The 27,045-nt window shown below is 33.4% G+C and overlaps 3 protein-coding genes and 1 non-coding gene across 5 annotated transcripts; all 4 read right to left on the bottom strand.

Moving 5' to 3' along the window:
* Positions 1-1,079: 1,079 nt before the first annotated feature.
* Positions 1,080-7,063, bottom strand: LOC103493105 (dynamin-related protein 5A). Its single transcript, XM_008453735.3, has 16 exons — positions 6,738-7,063; positions 6,176-6,239; positions 5,976-6,083; positions 5,141-5,242; positions 4,720-4,770; positions 4,566-4,627; positions 4,311-4,401; positions 4,072-4,136; positions 3,673-3,867; positions 3,438-3,557; positions 3,186-3,256; positions 2,854-3,079; positions 2,576-2,626; positions 1,891-2,119; positions 1,548-1,687; positions 1,080-1,461 (listed from the first exon to the last, which is right to left on the bottom strand). The coding sequence occupies exons 1-16, from the start codon at positions 6,864-6,866 to the stop codon at positions 1,333-1,335; spliced, it is 1,833 nt and encodes a 610-aa protein (XP_008451957.1). The 5' UTR covers positions 6,867-7,063; the 3' UTR covers positions 1,080-1,332.
* Positions 7,064-8,786: 1,723 nt separating this feature from the next.
* Positions 8,787-13,166, bottom strand: LOC103493104 (UDP-glucose 4-epimerase GEPI48-like). Of its 2 annotated transcripts, XM_008453734.3 has the most exons (9): positions 12,697-13,166; positions 12,187-12,236; positions 11,564-11,699; positions 11,049-11,150; positions 10,645-10,872; positions 10,410-10,488; positions 9,817-9,899; positions 9,376-9,467; positions 8,787-9,061 (listed from the first exon to the last, which is right to left on the bottom strand). In XM_008453734.3, the coding sequence occupies exons 1-9, from the start codon at positions 12,883-12,885 to the stop codon at positions 8,971-8,973; spliced, it is 1,050 nt and encodes a 349-aa protein (XP_008451956.1). In that variant the 5' UTR covers positions 12,886-13,166; the 3' UTR covers positions 8,787-8,970. The 2 variants fall into 2 exon arrangements, with proteins under 2 accessions (XP_008451956.1, XP_050943076.1); XM_051087119.1 differs by having other exon boundaries at positions 8,787-9,467; positions 12,697-13,068.
* A 4,818-nt stretch (positions 13,167-17,984) lies between these two features.
* LOC103493103 (uncharacterized) lies at positions 17,985-25,893 on the bottom strand. The gene is made up of 12 exons (XM_008453733.3): positions 25,122-25,893; positions 24,685-24,863; positions 24,491-24,568; positions 23,676-23,755; positions 23,264-23,348; positions 21,607-22,023; positions 20,794-20,901; positions 20,387-20,454; positions 20,129-20,216; positions 19,972-20,043; positions 19,847-19,900; positions 17,985-18,474 (listed from the first exon to the last, which is right to left on the bottom strand). Exons 1-12 carry the CDS (start codon positions 25,891-25,893, stop codon positions 18,397-18,399), a joined length of 2,079 nt encoding a protein of 692 aa, XP_008451955.2. The 3' UTR covers positions 17,985-18,396.
* On the bottom strand, positions 25,808-25,880 carry TRNAA-CGC (transfer RNA alanine (anticodon CGC)). The gene has a single exon. It is a non-coding gene; the product is annotated as a tRNA-Ala (tRNA).
* Positions 25,894-27,045: the final 1,152 nt, after the last annotated feature.

The raw sequence follows: 27,045 nt of genomic DNA, 5'->3' as shown, positions 1-27,045 counted from the left end.
AATTCCCAACAAGATTTGGAACTTACAATTGAAAAAATGTATTAAATAACAAAACTTCTAAAAAAAATATAACAAAACTTCTAAAAAAAATATCTAAAAGTATAACAAAATACCACAAACAATTCATCTATAATAAACGTGGATAGGATATTACCTTGTATACTAATAAAGGTAATAAAATAGACTGATATTTTATGAATATTTCTTTTTAATGAAAAACACTTTTTAGCAATATTGTATCTATAAAATAAAAGAATAAATATGTTTAGAACACATTCTCAAAGGGAAACAAAATAGGGCAAAAACAGGTGTAGTTTAAGCAAATTAATTTTTTTGGAAAAACACTTTTTACATCCTGACCCAGTATATCATTTAATCACATATCACTTTATCATGTATAAAAATGAACTTTTAGTTGTTAATGCATTCTAAATTCTAAAAATATTACATTTTGTCTTAAAAGAATATTCATATTTTTCTAAAATAAAAACATGAGTCCTACCCAAAAGTAGAATCCAAGACCAAAAGGAGCACATTAATAATATAGCAACTTTAAAAAGAAAAAGTATTTTCAAAATAGATCAAAACTTTTATAGGTTTCTTTTCGATATAAGAAAACGAAACAAAATATTTACGAATATCGTAAAATATCTACACTAATAGACGTTATCAGAGATAGATGATAGATACTCGTATTTTACTACATTTGTAAATATTTTTCAACTTTTAAAATAATTACCCAAATTTGAAAGTACTTTCTTTAAACCTAACAACAACCAAAAAGACTTCGCTATTCATGTTGTATGTTCACAAAATCAATGAAAAGTTCACTAAAAGTAAAACGAACAATATAATAATACTAAGACGTAAGATTTATAGAATTAAAATTTAATAATAAGCGTAGTGACTCCAGGACAAACTATGAGATTAAATTCGCCCTTTATCTTCCCTGATTGTTGATTTGCTTACCTTTAAGCAGTGTGTGATTCAGCCATCAGATCCATCTCCAAAATCTCAAACCTGTGCGCCAAAAGAGGAAGATTCTTCTCTTTTTTCCACTCCAAGTAATTCAAAACAAAGAAAAAAAAAATGGCAGGTATTTCCTTCATATAATATTGTGTAATGGTACTCCATATATTCCCCAAAGGGGGGCTTGAAGAAAGATGGCAAAAATAACTTCTTTATATAGCGTCGGAAACTGAATACAACAAAAATCAGCTTATCCAGCTAACCTTCTTCCCCGCAATGTATGAATGAAAGAACTGTGCTGCTGCCATCTCCCCTCCCTCCCACATTCCACATACTGAAAAAGATATTATACATGTAACAATCTTACTTTGACCAAGCAACCGTGTCGATTTCTGCTTGTGCACTTCTGTATAACTCGAGCCTCTTTGCTAGGGCAGTACGCCGTTCCATGATCGCTGGATCCTCGTTCAACAATGATGATAGGCGCTTTTGCTGCACAGGAAATAACAAATTTGTAATACGGTAGACAGGCAAACATTGTGAACGTTTGATCATACGAGAAAAGGGAAAGAGTTTACCTCTAGTTTTCCCAAATCAGTGAAAAAGTGGTCGAGGAGGCTTCTTTTGGCTTCTCGTACTTGACAGTAAACAATGGACTTGGGAATCGAGTTCCGTAAGCTTGCGCAAACCATATGGACATAAGATAGCACCGTTGTTCCTGCAAAATTCCACAAGAAAATACATATCATTGATAGATTAAACCAAATTCTCTTCAACATATTCAAGAAGCCAAGCTCCAAACAGGTAAAAACAACATGTGACAAACTCGATGGACTACTAATTGAACATGTCTTAGATAAGCATAAAATGTAAAAGAATGGTAAGATAGCCGGTAGACCAATAATAAAGTTGAAGACCTACCAACACGCCTTAGATATGAGTCATTGTATCGGTCAAAAATCGAATGCGTAGGGTTGCCTCCCTTTTCAATATCTTGAGGAAGCTTCCGAAAGAAATCAACAGTCAGGTAGCTACACTCCATATCCACAAGCTGAAGTGAAGCCTTTTTGCTTTGCTCCCTCATTCTTTCTAGGGATTCAATAGCTGCGTTTCCTACCTCCACTCTAAGACCAGGATACTGCTTTAATTCCTGAAAGCGGCAAAAGAACATTCATTGCACAAGATTCAAATGCAAAACATAATCTTATATCTCAGAAACTGGGGATATTTTCATCAGTCTCGATTAAGTACTGCCAATTATGGTTGGGAATGAAAATTGAAGACAAGCTTCATCTCTTAGGAAGCAGCTCAAAACATATTTGAACAACTATAACTCCGAAGTCAATCTAACCAAACTAGTCAATGTTATTATAAAAAGTTAATTAAACATCGATTAACTGTTTCTTCCATGAGCAAACAAGGATGAAAAGAGAGCACATCTCATGAACAATATTTAAAGACAAATTATGTGAATGAATCAAATTCTATACGAAACTGTTTTAAGTTGTAGACCACCTCAAGAACTGCAGTGAGCCATTTCAGACTTAAAAAAAAAAAAAAAATGGTTTTAATTTAAGTGTATCATATGCAAGGTTCAAGAGCATACTAGAGTTTCACCCATCGCTTTGTGAACCAGATCCTTCAATATGGCATGAACCTGAAATTAGAGAAAAATATATATTTAGGAAGAATGATGAGCATCCAATAGATTCTTAAATAGTGGCAATGATCTCTAATCTGATAATGAGAAAATACAATATATTATAGCACATCAGTGAAACTCCATAAAACAAATGTTCACCTCCCCCTCCCCGCATGCACCAATATGTCATAAAGCACAAGTTTCATGTATACCAAAGTAATACAAAGTTGATTTGTGCTTACCGCATCAACACATGCCTCAGCTGGGCCTCTAATAGTAACTAAAGTAGATTCAATAAGACGACGATATCCTTGTTCAGGAGCTATTAAATGAGGTTGATATCCGTCAGCTTCAGTAATAAGCTTCTTTACATTTTCCATTGACAGTTGCCTGTCAAACTGCAACCTCTTCAGCGCAGCAGGAAGTTGGTCATCAAAGACATTGTAAATTTTATCACCACCAGGACGCCTGCAGAGAAAGATGAAGATATAGAATTGCTTAGGAAACATGACAAAAGTCGTCAAGGAGGAAGCACTACATATTACAAAAGAAAACGAGGAGAACATAAACATACACGCCATCAAGGTGCTCTTTAAAATTCTGATCAAAAGCCCGACAAATCTCCATAATCATGTATAGTTTACCCTGCATTTATCAAATAAAAATGTAAATTAAGAGAAGGAAATTGAAGAAACATATATTAACAACCCCTCCAACCATCTTATGGAACCAAAAGCAGAACAGGTAAAACTAAAACAATAAAAGTGAACCCTATAGGTGGGTTTAGAACCAATAGAGGCAGCCATTGAAATTTCAAGGAACATACCCCAGCATCATTTGCAACAGGCCTTCCAAGACGGCTTAGTTCGGATTCAAGTTCTGAAATGGTCTTGTTGATAAGGTTTTGAATGCCGGGGATTTTGGACTTGATCACCGTTTCTAGATGCTGAAATTAACATTGCAATTACAAAAAGTCAAATATCAATAACCACAATATGCCACTTTACATGATTCCAAAGGGGGAAATAGAAGGAATTAGACAAAATAAACGGTAAGCATACCTTTGAAAGGACCTTTGCTAGATGCTCAGAGCCCATCCTATGGGCGAGGTGCTTGTATTCAGGAGTGCTAGCAAAATATTCACGCTCCCTACGCCTAGCTGCAATCATGTCAACATTTTTGTTGATGTCTGCTTGTGAACGATTCACAACACCAACCCAAGGAAACTTCAGCCTGTAAGCTTTGCCTTCCAAAATCTTAGCAATGCAAAGAATGCGATTTAGAATATATGATACAATAGGTATTCACACATCCATTAAATCAAGGCAAAAAAGAAACAAATATCATTTATCTGAAGGGGCGAAAATGAACATTTCCAATTTTAACTTCTTGTTCTTAGAAAGGGCCTTGTATAATTAAATTACTTTATGTTTGATGAAAAGGGAGTCGGAGAAACTTACATCAACAGCATCTGTTCCCTTATCCATGAGATCAATCTTCGTCAAGACACCCAGAGTTCTCTCCCCTATGAGAAAAATATAGAAAAGGGTTAAAGATACCTTAAAAACAAATGTACTCCTTTGAAGAACACTTGAGAAAATAATAATGAGAAAGACATTAACAGAGTATGCAAAATGTAACAACACATTTCTTTTTTAGCAATAAATTGTAACAAATGGCTTGAAAGCATTGGTGTTACCAGTAGGATCAACTTCACGAGAAATTTTAATCGCATCCGATGTCGCCAAATCTTGATTGGCGGGTGAAATAGCAAGTATAATACAATTAGGCTGCATAAGGGCATGCCAAACAAGTTAACATGCAGGATGAAATTTAATCCTTCTTTAACAATGAAAGTACAAATAAAGAAAAGAAAATTGATGTGGATAACGAGAGGTTGTAAATTGTAATAGATGATTAAACAAAAGAGCACCTTCTATTTTCAAAACCTTACCTTTTCAATATAGGAGCGAACCATCATTTCAATTTCTTGAACAATACTCTCTGGTTGGCCCTCTGAATTTTGCAAGAGAATACATAAATGTCACCATGTCATTGCTAAGATAACAAAATTAAACCATGGAACAGAATAAGTTGAAATGACTTACCAACAGCTACTTTTGTAAGCCCAGGAAGATCAATAAGTGTCAAGTTTACAACTGCAGAGATTTGAAAAATACAGAGTACATATGAGAAGATGCAAGCAAGAATGGTGTATGAAAGCTACATGCTCAAAATATTTGCAGTCAAGAAACATAGCAGCATTAATATCTGCTAAATATTCCCAAAATGGATTTTCCAAACAATTTCTCAAACTCCCCTAAATTTCAAAACAATATTTCAAGGAGAAATCTCAACCATGCAACTTCATGAAGAAATATTACGAAAGGTTATTTTTGCTAGATTGGAACAAGTCTTTGACTAAAGCTAGTCAGTCAATCAGTAATATTAGAAAGAAAATTCACACTATGCCGCAAAAGATATGCAAAAGATTAATTAGAAAATTCAAAAGTCAAATTCTTGCCCTACCATTAGGAGAATATATACTGAGATGAATTGGGACACTGGAAATTTGTTTAGAGCGGCCAGTCTCTCGATCTGTTTCATCTTGAATTTCCTTCCTGACAGCAACTGCAAAAATAGTTTGTGCAGTAAGAAAAAGGTAGGATAAGCAAATCATTTGTACATTTTTGCACCCACATTCAAAAACATACATACAGAAACATTGGCCAACCAGTCTGTCACAACTTGCTATCCAAGACTTTTGCTTGATCAAATCATAAAAATATAAAAATTCCTCTTGGCAAATACATTAAATAATCAATGTAGTAGTAGTACTCGTGATTCTTTTGCAAAGAAATGAACCCATCATTGGGGTAAGTCGCCAATTTAAGTTAAGAAATCCATCACTCAACCATTTTCACATTGCATTCGTCATGCCTGACTATGGCGACTCAAACTTTCCCAAGAATTTGTAGCTTATCTGCAGACAGCTTCTTTGTCATTGATTAATGATTGCATCTAGCTTTCCCAATAAGTTCAAAATTGAGCTGAGTCTAAATACCTAGTCTTCATACTGCCCTTTTTATTTCTTAGTAGTCAAACTTTGTTTCATATAAGAAAAATAATTTTAAAATAGTTAAAAAGGAAAATTATTTTAAATGACAATCTTGCCGAGAATATCTACAAATATAGCAAAATATCACTGTTGTTGATAGACTGCTATAGATTATAGGTCTATCATGATAGAGATAGTAAAATTTTCCATATTTGTAAATATTTTGATTGATTTTTTTTTTATATTTAAAAATAACCCTTAAAAAAAGACAGAAAAATATGAAATATTATATTAATAAAAAGTTACCAAAATCAGTAAATCTTTTCCTGGGAAGGTGGAGAAACTCTGCATACTCTCTGCTTCCCTCGTCGCTTTTATGAAGTTGCAAGACAAGAGGACGCCTAGTAACAATACCTGTAAACATTTTGCACAGTTTGCACTATTTAGCCAAAAAGTGCAGTACGCAGATTTTACTCGTCGAAGAGTCTTAGTCATCTATTAATTACCAGATCCACGAGGTAAGAAATCCTTGCCGACAATGCTTTCTAACACTGAAGATTTGCCCGAACTCTGCAAGAGAAGAGAAACGAAAAGATCATTTCTGCTTGGCTATGAGCTATAGCTCTCTCCAGTTAAATCAGCACACAAGATCATGGAGAAGCCTGATGCCATCAAGAAAGTTCCGACACAAAAAAGAACTTATGGCGATAATTTAGATATTACTCAACGCCTATCTACCGAACAGAACTTTTGGCTAACCACGCGGATCCACAGAACAAACTCGTTTGCAAAATCAGACGACGAAAGCATCTTTTTCACAAAAACCTCCATGTCTAACATTTGATTGAGCAGAAAAACCTCCAAACTAACGATTCAGGCAGTAAAAAATCTCCATCCATTTCAAACGATAAACAAAAAGATAAACGATAAAGAAAGAACACGAAGATCTCAATCCCTTAACACCACCATCAGCTCAGATCGCTAAACTAATGTTGACGAGTTAGGAGCAAGCACAGTTAGATGAAACAGTAAAGAAAAAAAAGAAGAAGAGAGAGATCGAAAACAGACTTGGCCACCGACGACGGCGATAGCCGGCAAGGAGTCCCATAGTGTAGGCAATGCGCTAGCTTCGCCATGGTCACCAAGCGCCGTACATGCCCTCTGAATTTTATTAACAAGAGAGATGAGATTCTCCATTTTTAGGAATCAAAGATCGAAATCCGTCAAGAGAAAGTCAGATCAGATCGATTTGATCCGACGAGTAATCGAAGGAACGGCGATGTAGGAAACAAATTCAAAATCCGAGATCTCCGGCAGAGGGAGAGAGAGAGAGAGAATCGGGTTTGAAGAAAATGGAAATGGAAATTGGAAAATATGGAGTGGCGGTGGAAAGCACACGGCTCCCCTTTTATACTTCAGAATTCGTAACGCACTGTTTTTAGTCTCTATTTCATTAATTTCTTTTTTAGTTCAATTTACATTCTCTTCCCAACGTAATATTTTATAACAAATTAATTCTTTTATGCTCTTTTCTAACATAACAAAATCCACCAAAACATTATAATTTATCTAAGGTTGTTTTTATTTAAGTCGATAAAATTTCGTTGTATTTAAAAATATTTTTAATAGTCGTGTTATTTAAAGTAATTATCTTAATTTTATTTTTTAGTATAATAATTCTATAATTATGGTTTAGATAAACTTACTTAACTAAGTTTATAGTCTTAATTTTCCTCGACATGACTTGAAGTTAATATTTTATTGTATTTTCTAGCATCATTAAGACTTCTTAGGTTTAGAAAGAAGAGAAATTACACAAAATAATAATAATAAAAGTGCATAGATTAGTAATAAAATAGAACGTAAATGAAATTTTGCAAAAGCAATTTTTAAGCCAAAATAATAAATATTTAAGCTATCAATTTTGAAGTTAAAGATTTGGTTTATGACTATGTATGTAGTTAATACATATCTAGAGTGCATTCATCTATTTTAAATCTACCATTACAAATTCAAAATTTTCATGTTTGACAATAATTATTAAAATACAAAATTCTGCAAAGTATGGTCTTCGTTGAACTTTGAGTTTATTTGGGTTCTTATATTTCTAGCAATAACTTTAAAATCAAGGAGAAATTTGAAAAACTAAACCATGTTATTTTTAGATCTTATTTTATAACTCTTTGCTTTTTTGTTTTTAGACTTGATTATTTTCTCTTAATTGTTTACAATGATTTTTAAAGATATAATTTTTTGGTTTGGTTTTAAAACATTGATTTAAAGTAGATATGTTGGGATGAAGATTTAGATGTTTAATTTTAAAAAACTAAAAACCATATAGACCTTAAAAAGTGCTATTGTTGTTATTAAGGAAAATGATAAAAAGCAATCCTAAATATGCCCTAATCAATTGAGTTTATATGAAAGCAAATCAAAACTCTTTAAAATTTCAAACCTTCAATGGGCATGTGAAGCCAAGACAAAGACACGATTCAAATATTTTGAACCGTTGAAAGGGTCCACTCTCTTGAAAAAGCCCATAGAGATTGTCGCTTGGTTCATTTTTAAACACAATATCTCCGTTTGGCTTTATTGAAACTCATCATAATGCCTTTTCTCATTACCAATTTAGCTAATCTATTCCATTTCAAATTCAAATTTCTAACTATTCCACTCTCAACGGCCTCTTCATACCATTTCTTTAGATCGCCATCATTGAGTTCCACAGCCATATTTTGATTGGCTTGTTATCAATTTAACATAGGTATCCCTCCCTCTTTTCGCCCTCTCATTACTGATAACTCCTGAGCTGAAGCGTCCTTTTATACGAGTCCAAAGGCTCGATAAGGAAAAGGTCTAGTACTCTTCCAAGAGCAGATAAAGTGATTATTCTACTTCTTGTAGATCACACAAAGCTGACAGTTTAGAAACCCACCAAAAACAACTATCTCCCTGCCTGTCGTTAGAAAACCAAACACCCATGTGATGAAACCGACCAAAAAATGAACCGAATCCATGGACTTGAGAGCTAATCAAAAGCATCCAACATGTTTCAGCTTTGTTTTAAACTGGTACTCCTTAAGTCCAATTCAAAGTTCAGAATCAACAAAAAAAAAGGAGCACACAAGCTTTTTTTATTAAATAGGCTCGAAACAAGGATATCTCGTGATGATCAACTGGGATCATAACCAAGAAGTTTATACAACATAATAGAAAATACATCTATGAGGAGAATGTAAGATTAATGCAAAAGCGTATAGGGTTAAGATATGGCCCCAAGGGTTGATATAAGTATAAGCCATTAGTTAGATTTCGGAGGTTCATAGCCGTAAGGATTCTTGCTGGCCCAGTTCCACTGATCCCTGCACATCTCGTCAATTCCATATTTTGCTCTGCATTCACAAATGAAATTGTAAGATGATCCTTTCAAGTTTCGATAACACTGGTCGCTATATTTGTTGTTTGGCTCAAGAAATCCCCAATAAATTTTAACATAATATGGAAACAGAAATCGGTTATGAGAAACGTGTAGTAAGCATGTCCGATACATCATTCTACAAATAAATTGACACAGCATTCTATAAATAAAATGTTATTTCTGTGAAAGCAAGCTAAACCGCACTTGAAACGACATATAGGAAATAGCAGGAAGAGCATAAACATGTGTAATCTATAAAGGAAACCATTAAAGAATAGGGAGACATACTTCCAGTTCAACTCCTTTTCTGCTTTGTGTGTTGATGCGTAGACAATTTCAGCATCACCAGGTCGGCGTGCAGACATCACAAGAGGAATTTTCTGGAACAGAGAAATTAACCAGTAAATTCAGATGGGAGGTGTAGAGCCATGATTGAATAAAGAAGCACTCAAAGATAGGGAGTTCAAGAGGACAAGAACTCGTGGTGGAAATGTCAGTGAAAGGTGATGACTGTTGTCGATGGGGGATAGTATTTGGAATCACGGTAGCATCTCTAATCTGAAAACTAAAATCCTAGATATGAATCCCATTATTTTCATTTAAATTAAGCCTAGTATACCATAGTCAGAGGAAGGCATTGAATATATGAGCACATTACTTAAAAACACGAACGCCCTTAATTCTACCAAGTTTCTTGGAAACAAATGCAAAAGAAGTAGAGTAAAATACCTTTCCAGATGCCTTTTCAAAAGCTGCAACCATCTCCAAGACTGAAGTACCCTTTCCAGTTCCCAAATTGTAAACTTCACAACCTATCATGATATTCATGACATATACCGCTCAAACTCTTGGATAATTTAATTTTCATTTGTCATTATTAGCTATTGTGGTTATTAAAAGAAAAAGAAAAATCTTGAAAGAAGAAATCAGAGAGTTGCAAGAAAATTTGAGCACAAATAAATTGTTTCCTTGGCGGCAAATAATAATTCAGTGGCCAAAGTTGTATTAATTTAACAGGGCAGTAGCCAACATTTTAAGCCACAAAGTAATGAACCTGAGATTTTTTTGTTTAACCCAAAACATTGGTTATAAACTAGCTCTAAACATTACTCTCTCATGTAATGTAGGAATTTTCCTTAGTATCCACGGTATTCTCACGGCATTATGAGTGTTATTAAGGCTCAAAATAGAAATTTGGGGTAAATATACCAAGTATCCTCCATAATGGTTCTTAAAAACAAATAGAAACTAAAAAGGATGAGAAAAATCTACTATGCATTACCAGTCACCACAAGCAAAGAGCCTGATATTGAGTGTATTACCTATACCAGCGGCATCTAGCTTGCGCAACGCAGCAATGTGTCCATCAGCTAAATCAACAACGTGAATATAATCACGTACCTGCAGAGACAATAGATCTTTTAATGATCATCTTTCTCCATAAAATTCATTTGTATGCATTTGGAAGAGAAAATTATTGGAAGCCTCAGACTAAGCAAATCAAGCACAGCAAGAAACACCAGAAATCAGGCAAAAGTGTTCCTACGATGAACTTACTCCGGTTCCATCTTTTGTTGAATAGTCAGTTCCAAAGACTGTCAAGGCAGGACGCCTGCCGACAGCAACTTGCTGTACAAAGGGCATGAGGTTGTTTGGGATTCCACGGGGATCCTCACCAATATAGCCACTCGGGTGGGCACCCACTGGATTGAAATATCTTAGCAATATGATTTTCCATTCAGAGTCTGAACTGTATATGTCACGGCAGATTTCTTCTATGAAAAGCTGAAAGAGAATCAAGTCCACATGTTATACCAGTCAATACCAAGAAAAAGAAGAAAACAGCAACGGTGCAAAAGTGAATAGATGAGACAATTTCTTGTGTGTGATAGTCAACAGTTAAAACGTAGACATAACTAATGATCAACTACAGTGCCCAATAAATAATAGGAGTTGTATACCTTGGTTCGTCCATATGGGTTTGCTGCAGAAAGGGGAAACTCTTCTGTACATGGTACCTCCTTCGGCCAACCATATACGGTGGCTGAAGATGAGAACACAAGCTGAAATATCAAAATGATTATGAAAATAACTATACAGGAATTTGGGTCTTAACATTAATCTGAATAATAAGAAATTAGAATAAAGAAATATGGTTAATCCAGAAAGGCCATGTCGTCCACTGTTTGTGGTACAGACTACAGAAAACCATTTAAATTTTGTGGACTATGCAGTATGCATGTTAGGGTAAGTTCGAGGAACACCCAAACTTTTCCCCTAAATTGAGCAAGAAATTGTTCCTGAACCAAAGGTAGTAAAGCTTAAATCGTTGTTAACTTTATAGATGAGCAACTTAATTGTAAGAGAAAAGAAAAGGTCAACCCTGCATATGTCAGCAATAAACACAGAAAACGTTTCTTTTCAATTAATATCAGTAGAACAATACTTTTACTAGCAATGAAATAGGCAAAAACACCTTTTTACACCCATGGGCCGCCATGACTTCCAATAAAGTAATTGTTCCAACCAAGTTGTTGTCATAGTAAAGTAATGGTTTCTGTACACTTTCACCAACTGCTTTCAGACCAGCAAAGTGAATAACAGCCTCAAATCTGCGATGAAGATTAGTCGATTGAGAATTACAAAAGCTCACTAACCATGTCAAAACATATAAACAGTTGAAATACTAATATTAAAATGGAATACAAACATGAAATTTACTTCCTGTACATGGAATCCAACGATTGTTTTATTTACAACTTGTCGATCAATATGATTGCCTAAATGATCAAAGTCTTGAATTTGATCAAATTATAAGGTGATAGGAGAGGATATAAAGATCCCAACTCAATCTTACGAATTCCACAGTACGAACACTAAGCAACAAGCATGGAAGCTTACTTGTGTGCCTCACTTGTACATGGGTAGAGCCCTCTCGGCATCTTTCTTACCAATTTACTTAATCAAGAAAAGAATAAAGCTTGCAATTAACATCGATTCGATGTCTAAATTTCAGGCAGAAGGCATGTTAAGGTTAACTAAATGAATCTCTATTTTCCCATCCAACAAAAAATGTTCAAGAGCAGAGCAAGTCCTTACGGTGTTGAAGCAAACACCTTCTCCAAAGCCCGTTTGTCCCTGAGGTCCAGCTATAGTAAAAAGAAAATTATGATTGTAATTAAACCAATTCAGAAACACATGCACATACATCATTATGAAATGTTTTACATCATTATACAGTCCAAAAATATGACAAAAAATCGAACTTAGATAGAGTTCAGAAATGATCAAACAAACATCGCAGTAACAGAGAAGATGGTTAATTCGCTTCAAACATTAGTAATACTTCATGGCTGGGAGGAAAAAAAAAGGTAAAGCAACAAAGATGGAATAAAATCATAAATCCTCAAAAGAATTTTTGAAGAATAAACTATAATCATATTGTTTAACTAAACAGTGTAGCAAGAAGATGAGAGCAAAACAGAAATTCAAGACCAGAAAATAGAATTCAAAATCAATTCAAAGCTCCAAAAGGGAAACAAACACGAAAGAGTAACGAGAAGATGAAGATGAAGACAAAATTAAGAAAATAAGAAACGAAAAAGAAACCTTATGAAAGGAAAGATTTTTGCCAAGATCGCCGGCGAGCTCCTTGACTCGACGAACAGCAATTTCAGAGGAATTGTCCAAATTATCAACGATGACGGTCCGGTAACCGCCGAGAAGGAGCTGAAGAACAGTGTGGCTTCCAATGTAGCCAGCACCGCCGGTAACAAGAATAGATTTCGCCATAAGCATACAAGTGAAGAGAATGAAGAAGAAGAGAGTATTGAAATGGCTGAAGAAGAAAGGTTGGGAAATGAAGAACAAATTTATACAAAATTTAAGCTTTAAGTTAACTGAATCAGAATATAAGAAGAGAAAAAAGATTTCTTCTTCTTCTTCTTCTTTTTTTTTTTTTTATGTTTTTTTCTGCTTTCTCTTTTCTTTCCAAAAGGTTCTTTTTTGTTATTTAAGGGAAGAGGGAGAAATAAGGTAAAGGGTAGGATTGGCATTTACTTTTGGGTTAGAATTGTTCACCACACTTCAAAAGAAGAAGAACAACAACAAAGAAAAACTATCAATTAAGAATTTCCATTTCTTCTTTGCAGAAATTGGTTGATTGTATTTTATGGGTAAAGTTTGTTATGTTTTCTACCATAAATTTTATTTAGTTTGAATTATTTTTTAAAAGATATCATCCCAAGTTTATAGGGATTTTTGTTGTTTTTTTTAAGATTTTTTAAGAAGTCATTTTTGATTACTTAATCAATTAAATTATTCAAGATTCTTCAAAGACCAATTGTAACCATAAAATCTAACATTACTTTTTCCATTTTTGTTTCAAGTTCATCAAACTCTATCTATAAGAAGAACCATCCATTTTCTTTCAAAGTATAGATGTATTCAAATAAAGGCTATTGAAGAATCTTAATCGAAAGGTAAGTTTGATAAACTTTAATTGGATTAATAATTATAGCTATATATATTGCAATATTATACTTAAAAGTAGGTGATATTCACATTGCAATATTGTACTCATTTGATCTGGAATAATAAAGCTCAAAAAATAGATGATTGTCATTATTCTTTTCACTCCTTGTTCTCTTAGTTATCAAAATAGAATGTTGCAAGTAAAAGAAAAAGAAAAAAAAAAAATATATAGACTTTTTCGTTAAATACATCACATTTATTAGTAGAGTTGAGTTGCTTACAAGTCTTTAACAATTAAGTTGTGCTAGTATCGGCATAAATAGAGGATCAATGATACTTAAAAGGAACATTATTATTTTATCCACTAACCTAATCATTCTCTTTTATTTTTTTTCTTTCATAGTAAATATCTTGAGCTTCTGCATAATATAATACTTACTACCCCTATGGTTAAAAATGTTGATGGTTGTTATCTCACATTTTAATGTTAATGAAAGATGAAAAGGAAACTATTTTTCTATTTTATGTCATTGATTAAGAAAAGAGAGAAATGATAATAATAAGAATGAGAAAGCAATCCAAATGCCTATACACTATTAAGACAACATATCATCTCTTTATTGTTTGGTCACAAACTAAAGTCCAAACAAAACAACTTATATTGATTAGTGCTTCCAAGCACTTTTTGGATTTTTAAACCTTTTTTAGATAAGATGCACTCAACATGCACCTAATCACACCAAAATTTCACAAACCAAACTTTACTTTGTTACTTTTTTTTTTGAAATTAATCGATCAATAAGAATAAAATAAATATCTCATTCGAATACACCTATTACTCACATTCAAATACGTATATAATGAAATAACACAATCTAATAGATAAATTACGAATATCCAATTCGATTGCATTTGAAATTATGTCATATTGTAATCACTAATTAACATTATAACTATTATTGTTGTTATGATTAGATTGGAAAATGATCAATTTTGACATCTTTATTCTTATTATTATTCTCACCTTTACCACTATTGTTTAACGCTCGTGACCTTGGTAACTATAAATCTAATAAAATTCATAAGTTTAAGCAAACACGATTGAAAGCAATTCAACTTTGTTTGTTATTAAAGCTCATTACAATTATTCGTCAATAAAATTACATTATAAATATACCAATTATGTTTAATCTAAATGTACCTGAGATGATAAATGAGTCCAATATTTTTTAAAGCTTTGCGACTTTGTGATAAATTTGGAAAATTGTAACCAAAACCACATATAAAATTTGTTCTTTTCTTCTTCTCGCAGGGTTTTTAGTGGATGGATACTCAAATTACAACTTGATTTATCGATTAGCAAGCTTGTACATATATATACATATACATATACACACACATATACGTATATATATATTGTGATATGAGTATTTATATTGTTAATATCAAATTACTAAACAAACTAGCTTTGTGCACACAAAGTTTAAACAAATTCAATTGGATCAAGTAATAATGTTAAATAACTACTTAGTTTTTTAAATTTTAACTTATAAATAATTTTCTCGATCAAAATCAAACATAATTTTCTTTTTTAGAAAAAAAAAAAAAGGTATTTACTTTTATTTTTAATTTGTTAAGAATTAGAAAAGAAATGAACAAATAAATTGGGTAGATACCAAGTCTTTTAACAATTGGCAGGCAAGTCAAAAGCATTTCAATCAAAAGAATTAGATACTTAAAAGGTAAGTTAAAAGGTAAATGCATTCTTTTCCATTTTATATATAATTTTTCCCCATTTTATAAACTCATATAATACATGGAAGAATTGGAATTCTAAGCTCTTTTACAAAATCATTCAATTTTTGGAAATTATTGCTATTCCATTTCGGTTTTTTACAAGAATTTTCCTCTTTCTCTGGTCAAATAAATTGAATTTTTCAACCAATTTAAAAAAATAATAATAAAATTAAAAGAGACATTTTTAAAATTAATAAAATATTGAAACTATTTAATTTACATAATATAGCAAACAAAAAACTTAACAAGATTGTTTGTTTAATTTTCTTATACTTTGTAAATAGTTTCAATATTTTGCTACTCATGAAAATTTTTCTTAATCAATTTGTTACGATGACATTATATAGTAGAGTCATGTATGTGTGGGAGAATGGAATTTAACTAAGAGTTAGTGTATGCTGCCTAAGATTGGATATTCGGTAGATCGTGAATATCCGAAGGCAAAACAATAAGACTTCCATCAAGATTGTATATGCTTTTTTTTTTCTTTTTTCTTTTCTTTTTTTTTTTCTTTTTGAAATTTTCAAGAATAAAATAAAGTTGAAATTTCGAGTCTAAATAAATTTGCATGTATGTATGTATGTATATGACACTTTTGATCCAAAAGTGGTTGGAATTTGATTCATTTCAGCAGCTTGAAAGATTCAATTTTCAAGAGGGACGCTAATGGATGAAATTCAGTAAAAAGAATAAACAAAATAATATAAAATCTACTTGTTTCTTGTTCTATTTTATCCTTTCTAACTATAATAAATCATATTATGAGTTCAATAAAACTAAAGTATTAAAGTTTTTTTGAAAATTATCACTTTGAACTTTCATACTCTAGAGGCATATCAGTTGAAATACTCGATCATAGAGAGTGTATCAACTTACACCCTCCCTTAAATTTCGTTTGAAATTTTTTTGCATAAAATTTATAATTACTTCAACCAAACTTATAAATCTTTGTAAGTAAGTCAATTTAGGGTCCTAATTAAAATCATCAATGTATCAATTCTCACATGTGTAAACTTCGTCAAATGTGATATCAACGGAATGAATGATAAGAATTGATACATAAAAATCTTAATTAAAAGTTTAAGTTTATTCACTCGTGAAAGTTGGGAATTTAATTTATAAAACGACAACTCTCATAATCCTAACGAAACAATTACAAAAGGTATAAATTCATGCACTTATGAAAATTCATAGATCAAATTGATACAATACATAGATTATGTTTCTTAAAAAAAAAAGAACAATGTCTCCTAAAGTCTCACCAATAATTGAAATGACCTAGTTTAATTCTCCATCCATACAATCGTTAACTAAAATAACACAAGTTCAAAGTTTGCCTCAAATCTCCTCGAGTTATGGATTGAAATTCAAATCAAACAAATTTGCAATACTGTCTATATAGTACTCATTACTTACCATCATTCATAATTTAACACATAGTTAAATGACATTAATTTAGAATCGCAATGAAGTAAAAGAGGAAAGTAAAATGTAAAGGTGATTAGCTTTTTTGACATAACCAAGGACCACGTGAGGCTATGAAAATGAGAGATGGTTCAATTTCAAAGAACAAAACCGAGTGGTCTAAAGTTTGACAAAATAAAATGTTAAATAACGTGAAACTGGTTAATCTTACGAAATTTGAGTGTTAAGAAAACTCGTAGGAAATTAATTCCTAGTAGGCTGTCACAATTGATTGAACTTATGAACTCTTAGTTGCTAAGACTATTTCCATTTTTACCTAGTAGGTGGTCAGGATGGTTATAAATAATCACCAACACATTGGCACTTCAATTCTCAGTTAAGAGATTCATAGGAATAATCAAAAACAAGTTCAAAGAGAAAACTTAAGTAAGAATAAAGATAACAGTAACACTGAAGGTGAAGAAAAAGACCTGAACGCATAATGGAATAAATAAGTACTTGCAACTAGCAAAAAAGATTCTGTTAGTGATCAACATTAATAGTATCTTATATTAAATCTTGTACATTCTTATCAATTTTCCCTAGATGTATCCAACATATGAATTTATGTTGAACTATCTGTTTAAAGAAATTGAATGAGAAGCTAACATAGCTTGGTGGTAGTTAGCTTGTACTCTATCTCTTGAAGTCGAGGGCTACGTATAAAAAGTAAATTTTTGGAGAATGGTTAACAAATCTCTTGCAAAAATGGTTAAACAAAGTAAAAGGTAGGGTTCCAACCCCAATCTCAAGGTATGTATAGAATATTCCATTTAAAGCTGAACCTTAAAAATCCACCGGCCCTTCTACCTCACAAGGTGAATGTGAATAAAGCAAGAAGTGTACCAAATTCCATTCTCTAGTTAGTGATAAAAAAGGGGAGAATCATGGATCTTTCTTTTCAACAGGAGAATCATGAATCTTTTTCTCATTCTTCTCCTTTTCTTAGTGTTCCCGAGAAAAATCCTTCGTAAATAAGTAAGAACTAATATCTCCATTGGTAAAAGTCATTTTTTATGTAGATTTAGATTCAAAGTTAGACAATACAATAGTATTATAGAGATATAAAAAGGTTTTTTATCCTAACATGCATCTAACCAGTGGACAATAAGAAGAAAGTATCAGATCCGACTAAGAACATAATTGATATGCAAAGATGGCTATTAAGGCATAGAATCATTAACGTGTTGTATTTACGTGATAAATCACATTTCAGTATTCAGGAGGGAAAAGTTCCAAATGAAACTTAGATTTCAATGTACTTTTTCGTAACAATAATACAATTTAACAAATGAGATCTTCAGTAACAAGATATCTGATCACGAAGCACTGACCTGATGCTACTTCAAAACTTGATGTACATGGACCAAGTAGCCATTGATTGACATTTTCATTGAGAAGTAAGAATATTTGTGAAGTATTTGGTTTTGTTATTGATGCTCCAAGATTTGTTTGACAAATAGTAATTCTGGGTAGGTAGTGCAGGTACAAGGTGATGTGGAAATCGAGATATGGATGTATGAAGAATTGGGGTCCTAACAGTTACCTGGATTGAAAACACGAGAACACGCTTGTCTAAACCTTTTCTGTTGGCATTGATTGGTTGAGAAGTCTTTCGGCTTCATCGTTGGCTTCTGCTTGTAATTTCCATCTCTGCATTGGTATTGACATAAAAGGTTAGAAGAAAAGGATAATTAACTAGCCAAAGATGGAAATAGTGTCTGCTGATTGGCTCCAAAGATCAGGAAACCACTATAGTCCAGATGAAAATATGAGAAACTAAGAAGACAACAGAAACCAAAGCCATGTATTTCGTTCTGAATTTAAGGGTGTTGAACGAGGATTTTATTGTTCAGTAAAAATATCAATGCGAATCATATATTAAAAAAAGTAGCCGAACTAACTCTTGTGAACAATTAAAAACTCAGCAGACAACTCTATTTTGATGACACAGAAGTCATATATTTTTCATGTAATTGAAAATCAATGCAATCTGACTTATAAATAGCTTTCTGTCACACCCACACCCAGCATCAGCTGATAGTAGGTTCAATCTTTGATAGTAACTATGATGTGCTAAATTCGTTTTGAAGGCAACGTATGGGTAGTTGTAGTTTCATTCAAATGTATATTAGGTGATTGAGACCTTAGCTTGAAGGCCCTAAAAGCTTATTGTTGCTAGTCAAGGACTTGAATATGATGAAGGGACACATAACCCCGGCTGTTTGTAAGGCTAAGTGTGGTGGTGGCAGAGGGCACCACGTCCATCTCTATGGCTAAGCACATGGCAGCTTGACTGACTTGATGGAATTAGAATGGATTTCTATCATGTAAATGTTAAATGAAATCAGTAAAAACTCAACAGAAAGGAGCTAAATAGAATAATTCGAGAACTTGCACCCCTCCTGAACAAAGCTTCTCAGTATAATATTTTCACTCTCCTAACTCCCTACATAACTAATTTTTCCAACATTCTCGGTGCCACCCTCCCTCTGATACATTTCCACATTTCATACAGGCAAAAACCGAATTACCCCCTCCCTCAAACCGCCTCAGAAACCATTAACCACCATCTCCTCGTACATGTAACTAGCAAAATATAACTTTCATTACCTCCACCCAAAGTTTCACCTATTCCAAGGTGAAAACTAGAAACTATTTTAGCAGTCTATCAAAGTATTCTCACACTGCTTCATGAAACAGTAGTTCATGGGGAATGAGAGATCAAAAAGGCAAGTCCAGTGCTTCGTTTAGTACTATATGGATAGAAGTGATTAAAAATAAGTCCAGTGGGTATGCCACCGGAACAGCCCTGGCAGTAATAGTGAATAAACCACAGTAAGTAAACCAGAGCAAGTTTCTCAAAATGTTGACGAGTAAAATACTCAGAGACCAATGGTAGTATGGATGAGGTAAGAGAAAGACACGATCTCCAACAGTTAAAGTGAACAAAAAATTAGACATCAACATCACAACATATTAAGGCATGCAAACAAAATATTAGTTCACAGTGATAAAGACATGCCTCTTCTAGATTTTCCAGCGCCATGATTTGCTCTATCTGTTCAGAAACCCTTTCCTGTAAAATGGGCCACATAGGTAAATAACTCTACATTCTAAAACTTATGACAATGCAGCAATTGCACGCACCACACTGCTAGCTGCTTCAGCCGCAATAACATCAGACTCCATTTCAACTTCAATCTCAATCATCGAGGAAATCTGTCAAAAAAGATACCATTAAGTAACCATACCTTTCCGGAAGTATAATTCTTAGCACAATGGTATAACTTAGGCTATGGCATACCCTTGCATAGCTTTCTATTAGTTCAATCCGTTGCTTAAGGGAATTTTCCAAGCCTTCTCGCACCTTTTTTATCCTACTTCTACGTGCGCTGGAGACAATAAAAATCAAACGAAGACTTGAGTTTGGAATACATCGAGAAAGAAGAAAAAACTAAACATCCAAATACTTTTACAACCTTAATAAGTCAATTGAAAATGAACATTGGCAATAGTTCATTGAATTAAGAAAGGATCATTCATAGTGTTTAGTAGGATTCACCGGTAAGAAGGTTCTCCTACGGCAAAAATTTTGTTCTCCAATTGGCACATCCGAGCCAACATCCATACCTAAAGAGAGAAACAAATTGAAGTTCACCAACCAGATCCATAACGTTATTTGATGACAACTTATCTTTGCACAACTCATGAGAGAGTATATGAAGAAAACCCGGTTGAAGATTAGAGAAAAATAATGGTAACTACTTCCAGTGTTTTTCTTCTGGTAACTACTTCCAGTGTTTTTCTTCAGGAATAAAAGAATTTTAAGAGTGTGATGAATTGTTAAACCTCATGCATTCAACTTAGTTAGAAACCATGTAATATGTTCTTGATGTTAAGAATGTGAACTAAAAATTAAAGTTACTTCATGATGCAATGACCAAGAGTAAAGACTATGTGAATGCATACCTCCTTTTCAGCAGCTAGTTTTAAATCCCCAATACGAGACTGAAGCACATTATATTGAGATAAAAGCTGCTGCTTGATAGCAATGATATCAACTGATCGTTGAGGAAGCTGATACAATCAAAGAAACTGAATTAGTTATACTCAAGCATCCAAGGAGAAAAGTTAATAATATCAAAACAGTAAAATCTGATCACCATATGGGTGCAATAACTAAATACTCTTTTATGACCTATTTGAGCAAGGCACCTAATTTTTGTTTCAAAAGGATGATTTGTCAATGACAGCGGATCCTATTCAGCTTTTTTCTGTTTAAGAAGAGATGATTGATTTTGGAAAACCAGAAATTTGGGTACATAATGAAGAGTGGAATACTGTTGCATTTGCAGTGCCTTCCAACTTGCCATTGAAAACTGCTTTTCAATATTATAGTTGCATGCTCGAAATTTTCATGTTTAACTGTTAAGTATTTTTATTTTCAAAGATCTTGAAATAGTCAATAAAGTGCACACCAAAATGTATTTAGCATAAAGCTTTGCTAAATGTGAGTTGCAGGAATAAATATTTTATAACTCATCTCAAATGATTTTCAATAGTTGACAACATTCAAATTATAATTGAATGCATCTACTGATACCACAAGCCAAAATTTAAAAATAGACATGTATAAAGACATGTGATCAATGACAACATTCTCGTGCAAAAAATAATGTGAGTCTGTAAATTTTAAAAAATAAATTGATAAAATAAAAAAAGGTTTAAATATAGGTGTAGACTTGTAGTTATACAGAAAAAAAGTGACTAAGAAATCTGTACCCGACTGAATTGAGGCAAAATTAATGAATTCAAGGTAGCTCCTGCAGCTAGAGAAGCAAATCCAGCAACTAAAAGCAACTGAGGCAAGCTGGGGTCAATTACTCCAGAGGCAGCATCTCCAGCGGCAGACAAAACTATGAGTGGAAAGAGGATCGATGGGTTAAGTAAAGATGAGTTTTCCTTTGCTGGCACTCTTAATAATAGTGACTCCCGGCCATCTGAATGATTTGTCAGGCACATAGCCTCCCCAGAGTTTAAATTGGGATCCTTTGGACTAAATTTAATAGGACCAACTTCTCTGAATACATTTGATGGAGCTGCAGCAGCAATTGTCACTCTTTCTCCCTCTCGAGCTGGGAGATCTGCCGTTTCAGTAGCAAACTTCTGAGTTCGTGCCACTCCAGAAGGAGTTTGTACCTAAGAAGAATGACGAAGGAAAAAATTAGTAACAGGAGCACAAGAACAGAGAGAATAGTAAAACATGTAATGAAACATAACTGCGTATGTTGATTGTCTTGAAAACTTAGGATCATCAGACTTTGAAACTTTTATGAGAACCAGGAAGCTAGCAAACTAAAGAGGGGATTGACGAGAGTAACACTCATTTATGAGATGAGAGCATATTTTCCTACATGTACATTTAGTAAAAATTCCTACCTTATGTGGTTTATTGTTAGTAGTTCAAAGATATTAAGGAGACGGGATACCTACTTATGCATTATATGAGATTACACTAAACTCACAAATAAGCCATAAAAGAAAATCAGTAAGAAAAGTGTAGGCAAGTATCGTTAAATTCAAATAAATACAAGGCTGTGCTAAATTTTCATGAGCGAGATGAAAGATTAGATATTCAACCAGCTAGATATGATAATTGGAAAAGAGAACAAAATGATGTTTCCATGATTAGTACACAACTTTGCATGTTTGAATAATTAAAGGCCACACAATTATTTAGTCATGAAACATACATTGGATGAATAAGTACTCAACAGATCAAAAAACCTCAACGGAGAAATGGGGAAGATATGAAATCATTGCAAATTTGCAATAACATTAGAAACTTAATAATTCATGCATCACTCATCTGCTAGGCCCCCAATTTTATTCACTTATAATAGAAGGAATAAGAAAAACAATGAAACAAATGGGGAAGCTACACGTGGAAGTGGGGAGGAAAGCAAGGAAGTTGGGGACCATCCAGGTGGGGACCACTAGTTAGTTAGTAATGGGAATTAAAAGGTGGGATGGAGAGCAGAGGGGGGTACGAAGATTTTGGTGGAGAAGAAGATAGGCTGAATTCCTCCTCGGGGTAGGAAGGCAGAGTTCCAGGTTCCTTTGATCTTATTATTTCGTTCTTGTGTTTTCGGCATTGTCTCTTTTATTTCCAGCATTGGTTCTGTTCTTGTTAGTGTCTTGTTTTGTTTTGAGTGTGAATGATCGTTTGGACCATTGCTTCTGAGTTTGGGCTGTAAGTTTTCTTTTGAATTAGTTGAAAAGCTTAATAGAAATATAAGATACTATTTGGTATCTTAACGTCATCCCGCTGATGAGCAAACAGATATAGATCAAATGAGCAGATGTTTGGAATTGGATGATAAAAACAATTGAAAGAACCAAATAGTTCAAAGCCAAACTGAGGTTACATTATACATACCACAATGGAGTGCACAGCAACAGGAATCTTTCGCTTCATTATATTCAAGAACCGGAGTGCTTTTTCCCATGCAGGAGTATCCATGCTGCGTTCGGCAGGAGGAGATCCTTAGAAAAAGTGAATATTCGAGGATCAACATCTAATGCAAATATGTCTTATAATTAATATATAGTTACGAAATAAGATTGCAATGATTTAATATTAGCATGAACTACAAGTTCATAGTGTTCAGGGTAGTAGGCAATGAACGTATAGTACTAATGGGAGAATGTATTGAGCTCACAACTGCAAAGTGATCGTGCACTTAAAAGTCAATAGACCTTTAACCATAGATTATCAAAAACACATAAGAGAGAGATTAAAGTACCAACCAACTAAATAAATCAAGTTAGCAACATCCAGGTGAACCTACCTAATTTCTTCTGACTCAATATTAACTATGTTTCCTGAAATAAGTTCATACTTGTAGCGGCACTTCGCACAGGATACAATCTGAAAGAAGAAAAGATTGTCAAAGGTAAAAGCTTGCTCAGGTATAGGTGTCGACTTGTAGTTTGTGAAAAGAAAAAAAAATTGGCAGATAAATTATTTGCATTTCTCAAATAAAAACATTCGAGTCTCCAAATCATATATCTCAGAGATAAAGCATCAGCTTTTGTTCAAAAATAAACCAGGAGCTTTGAACAAATGCTTGATTAGGCGCACAATATCAAGAGTTATGGAAACACAGTGGCATGAAAGGATGGGAGAAATCTGAAGAACAAATCAATAGAAATTTGAAATATAGCAGGCAAAAAGTTGCCAAAGTTATATTGGCACAACATCCATTCCTAGAGAAAGAGGTTCAATTTCCCACTCAGCAATTGTTGTACCCAAAACAAGGCAAACAATTGTCAAAATCGTGAAAATAAACATAGGAAAGATTTTATTTTATAACAACCCTACAGTGTCATGTCATAAGACCCTATATCACGATGAATATTGCACAAACATGTGTTCAATGATGTAGATATACTTCACAATCAGATATAAATAGATATTCAACCATAATATGATTTAGTATAGTAAGTATGGTCGTAGAAACAGCTAATGCAGCCTAGTCATACTCTATCTGAAAATCTAAAGTCTAAACCTAGTTTTCCCAGGGAACTTGAAGAAATGTTCATTAATCCTAGATACCCTGCCCGATAGAATCCAACCCACAAAAGTAGCGACATACTTCCATACCTGAATACCGTGCTGGGGTTGTGCAACTGCAACTGCTACCATACAACTGGGACACTTCACTACTTTTCCAAATGGCACCTTCAAACATAGTACAGCTATTCAGAAAGTCTATAGCACATTGTTGGATGTTTCAACTGTGTAAATGTCCGCACACGAATATGCTCATAAACATCTGAACAAAAATGGTTTCTCACCTCCTCAGCAGGTGATACACCAACACGGCAAATAATTTCGATCATTCTAAGTGCATCAGATACCCTCAAGGATGCTGCAAGACCTTGAATCAGCAATGTATATACATGAACATCTGGCCTTGACCATTTCCATCTCTCAACAATGGAAGCATTTTCATTAACAGCTTCCCATGCTGTAACTATTTGCAATGGCAATGGATTAAGCAAATTAGTAGATATCTTACGGTTGACCATTGAAAATTTCATTATTTCTTAATAGCTAAAGAAACCAAATCAACGATGTATAGTATTGGCTAAAGTCCACCATCTTTCTTAACAGCTCGCAAACTAAAAGAAAACCATTCCAACAATTCACATACCGAGTTCCATATTTTCCACCATCAGTCTAAATTATTAAACAGATAGAACTTCAAATAATCAAACATGAAAACGCACACCTTGATAAAAAGTTGAACGCATTGCGTAGAACACAGACAAAGCAAGCTCGGGATTGTTACGCTTAAGTGCAGCCGCAATAATCAAACGACAGTCGGAAACAGACACAGTACCTCCACTTCTCCCAGACTTATCACCGATCATCCCTAGCGCTTCATCAGCATCCTTAGCACTCGAAACAACTATTATCAGCTCGTCGTCGAGTAACTCCGAAGCAGGATTCTCAAAAGCCGCAGAGCCGTCGATGTCGCTGCCACTTAAAGAAGTTCTAACTCGCATCGACTTAGAGAAGGAGGTGAAAGCAAAGAGAGCGTGGGAACAAGGAAGGAGAGGCACGAAAACGGTAGCGCCATTGGTTGAAGAGGGGAGTGGTTCGAGGAGTTTAGGAGGAGGGAGACGAGTGAGAGTGAGGAATGGAGAAGTGAAGTTAAGAATCATTTTGTGAATGGAGATTTGGATAGAAACGAAGGAGAATCCGTGTAGAGAAATGGCATAGAATTTGTCGAATGCTTTGGTTTCTCTCACTGGACTGCTGGAGTGAAGGATTTTGGCGGATAAAGAATGAGAGGCCGTTAGGAGAAGACGAAGGCGGAGTGGTTGTGTGCGGATGGGTGCAGGAAGGTAAAACGGAAATTTGATCTTAGCCGTCCCAATTTGGTAATTGCGAGAAAAATGCAAGATTGGATATTGGAGGTGCGGGGAATCGAACCCCGTGCCTCTCGCATGCGAAGCGAGCGCTCTACCATATGAGCTACACCCCCATTGCTTGAACATGGGATAATCTGTCGAAATTTAAAAATGTTTCCATTTTATCATTGGAGTATTAACTATTACCTCCAAATATAATGTACTTTTCATTTGTGCTTATTATTATCTTTTTACAACAATTCTTATTTCGTGTTTGGTAGTGATTTTTTTATTGTTCGAAATTAATCTGGAGTAATAAACTCAAATTGATTTGATATTTAATTTTACCTTTTTAAATGCAATTTCTCATATTATTATAATAATTCAGTTATTTTAACGATACCTTTTTTAATTTTATGATTAAAATATATTTTTATTATATTTTAATAATTTTCCAAAAGTTTGGATAAAAATATTTTTTTTTTATATTTTAATAATTTTCCAAAAATTTGGATGAAAATATAATAACTATTGACAAATCTGCTGAAGAACTCATTTAAAAAATTTTATCTTAAAAAGAATTTTGACTTTTGTAACAATGTAAGTTCAATTTTTTTTTTTTTTCAACTAAGTAAATATACAATTGAAATAAGCGAAACTCATGATTTAAAACAAATCCTAGGAAGAATGAAAACTCTGATTAAATTAATTTTCACAGTCTATCCGGAAATATCTTTCAACAAAGAATCACTCTATCTCTGTGTCCTTGCTAACCATTTGAAATGGTTATTCCACCTATTCTCTTTCTTATTTTCACTCTTTTTGGTTACATGATTTAAAAGAGGATAACTTAAAAAGAATTTTTTTTTTTCATGTTATTACCCTACAATACTTGTTTACATTGAAATTGACTGTCTGGATTGATATGAGTTTATAGTATCTATTGACTTTTTGTTAATCATTTTAAGTTGATTATGATGTGAAACTTCTTTTATTTTCATTAATACGATAAAAGATAGTAAAATCTAATTAAATTCTTCAAGTCTATCGATGAAACTTCAACACGAAGAATGTAATTAAGATGAACGAAATGTGCACCTCAAGTAAAATATAACATTTGAAACTCAAAAATAAAGATTATTAGAATAATTAAATGTAGTCAAGTTGACATTCAAGACTGTTTTGGTCTTTCACCATCTTGTCTTGTCTACACTTAAAACACTAATTAAAATAATAACCATCCTCGCAACAATACAGCGTAATTTTTGAAAGAAGATGAAGGGAGCGGAAGTGTAAATG

The sequence above is a fragment of the Cucumis melo genome, chromosome 7 (assembly GCF_025177605.1).
Source record: "Cucumis melo cultivar AY chromosome 7, USDA_Cmelo_AY_1.0, whole genome shotgun sequence".
Lineage (NCBI taxonomy): Eukaryota > Viridiplantae > Streptophyta > Magnoliopsida > Cucurbitales > Cucurbitaceae > Cucumis > Cucumis melo.
The sequence above is the reverse complement of the archived record's forward strand: the minus strand, read 5'-3'. Positions and strand labels throughout refer to the sequence as shown.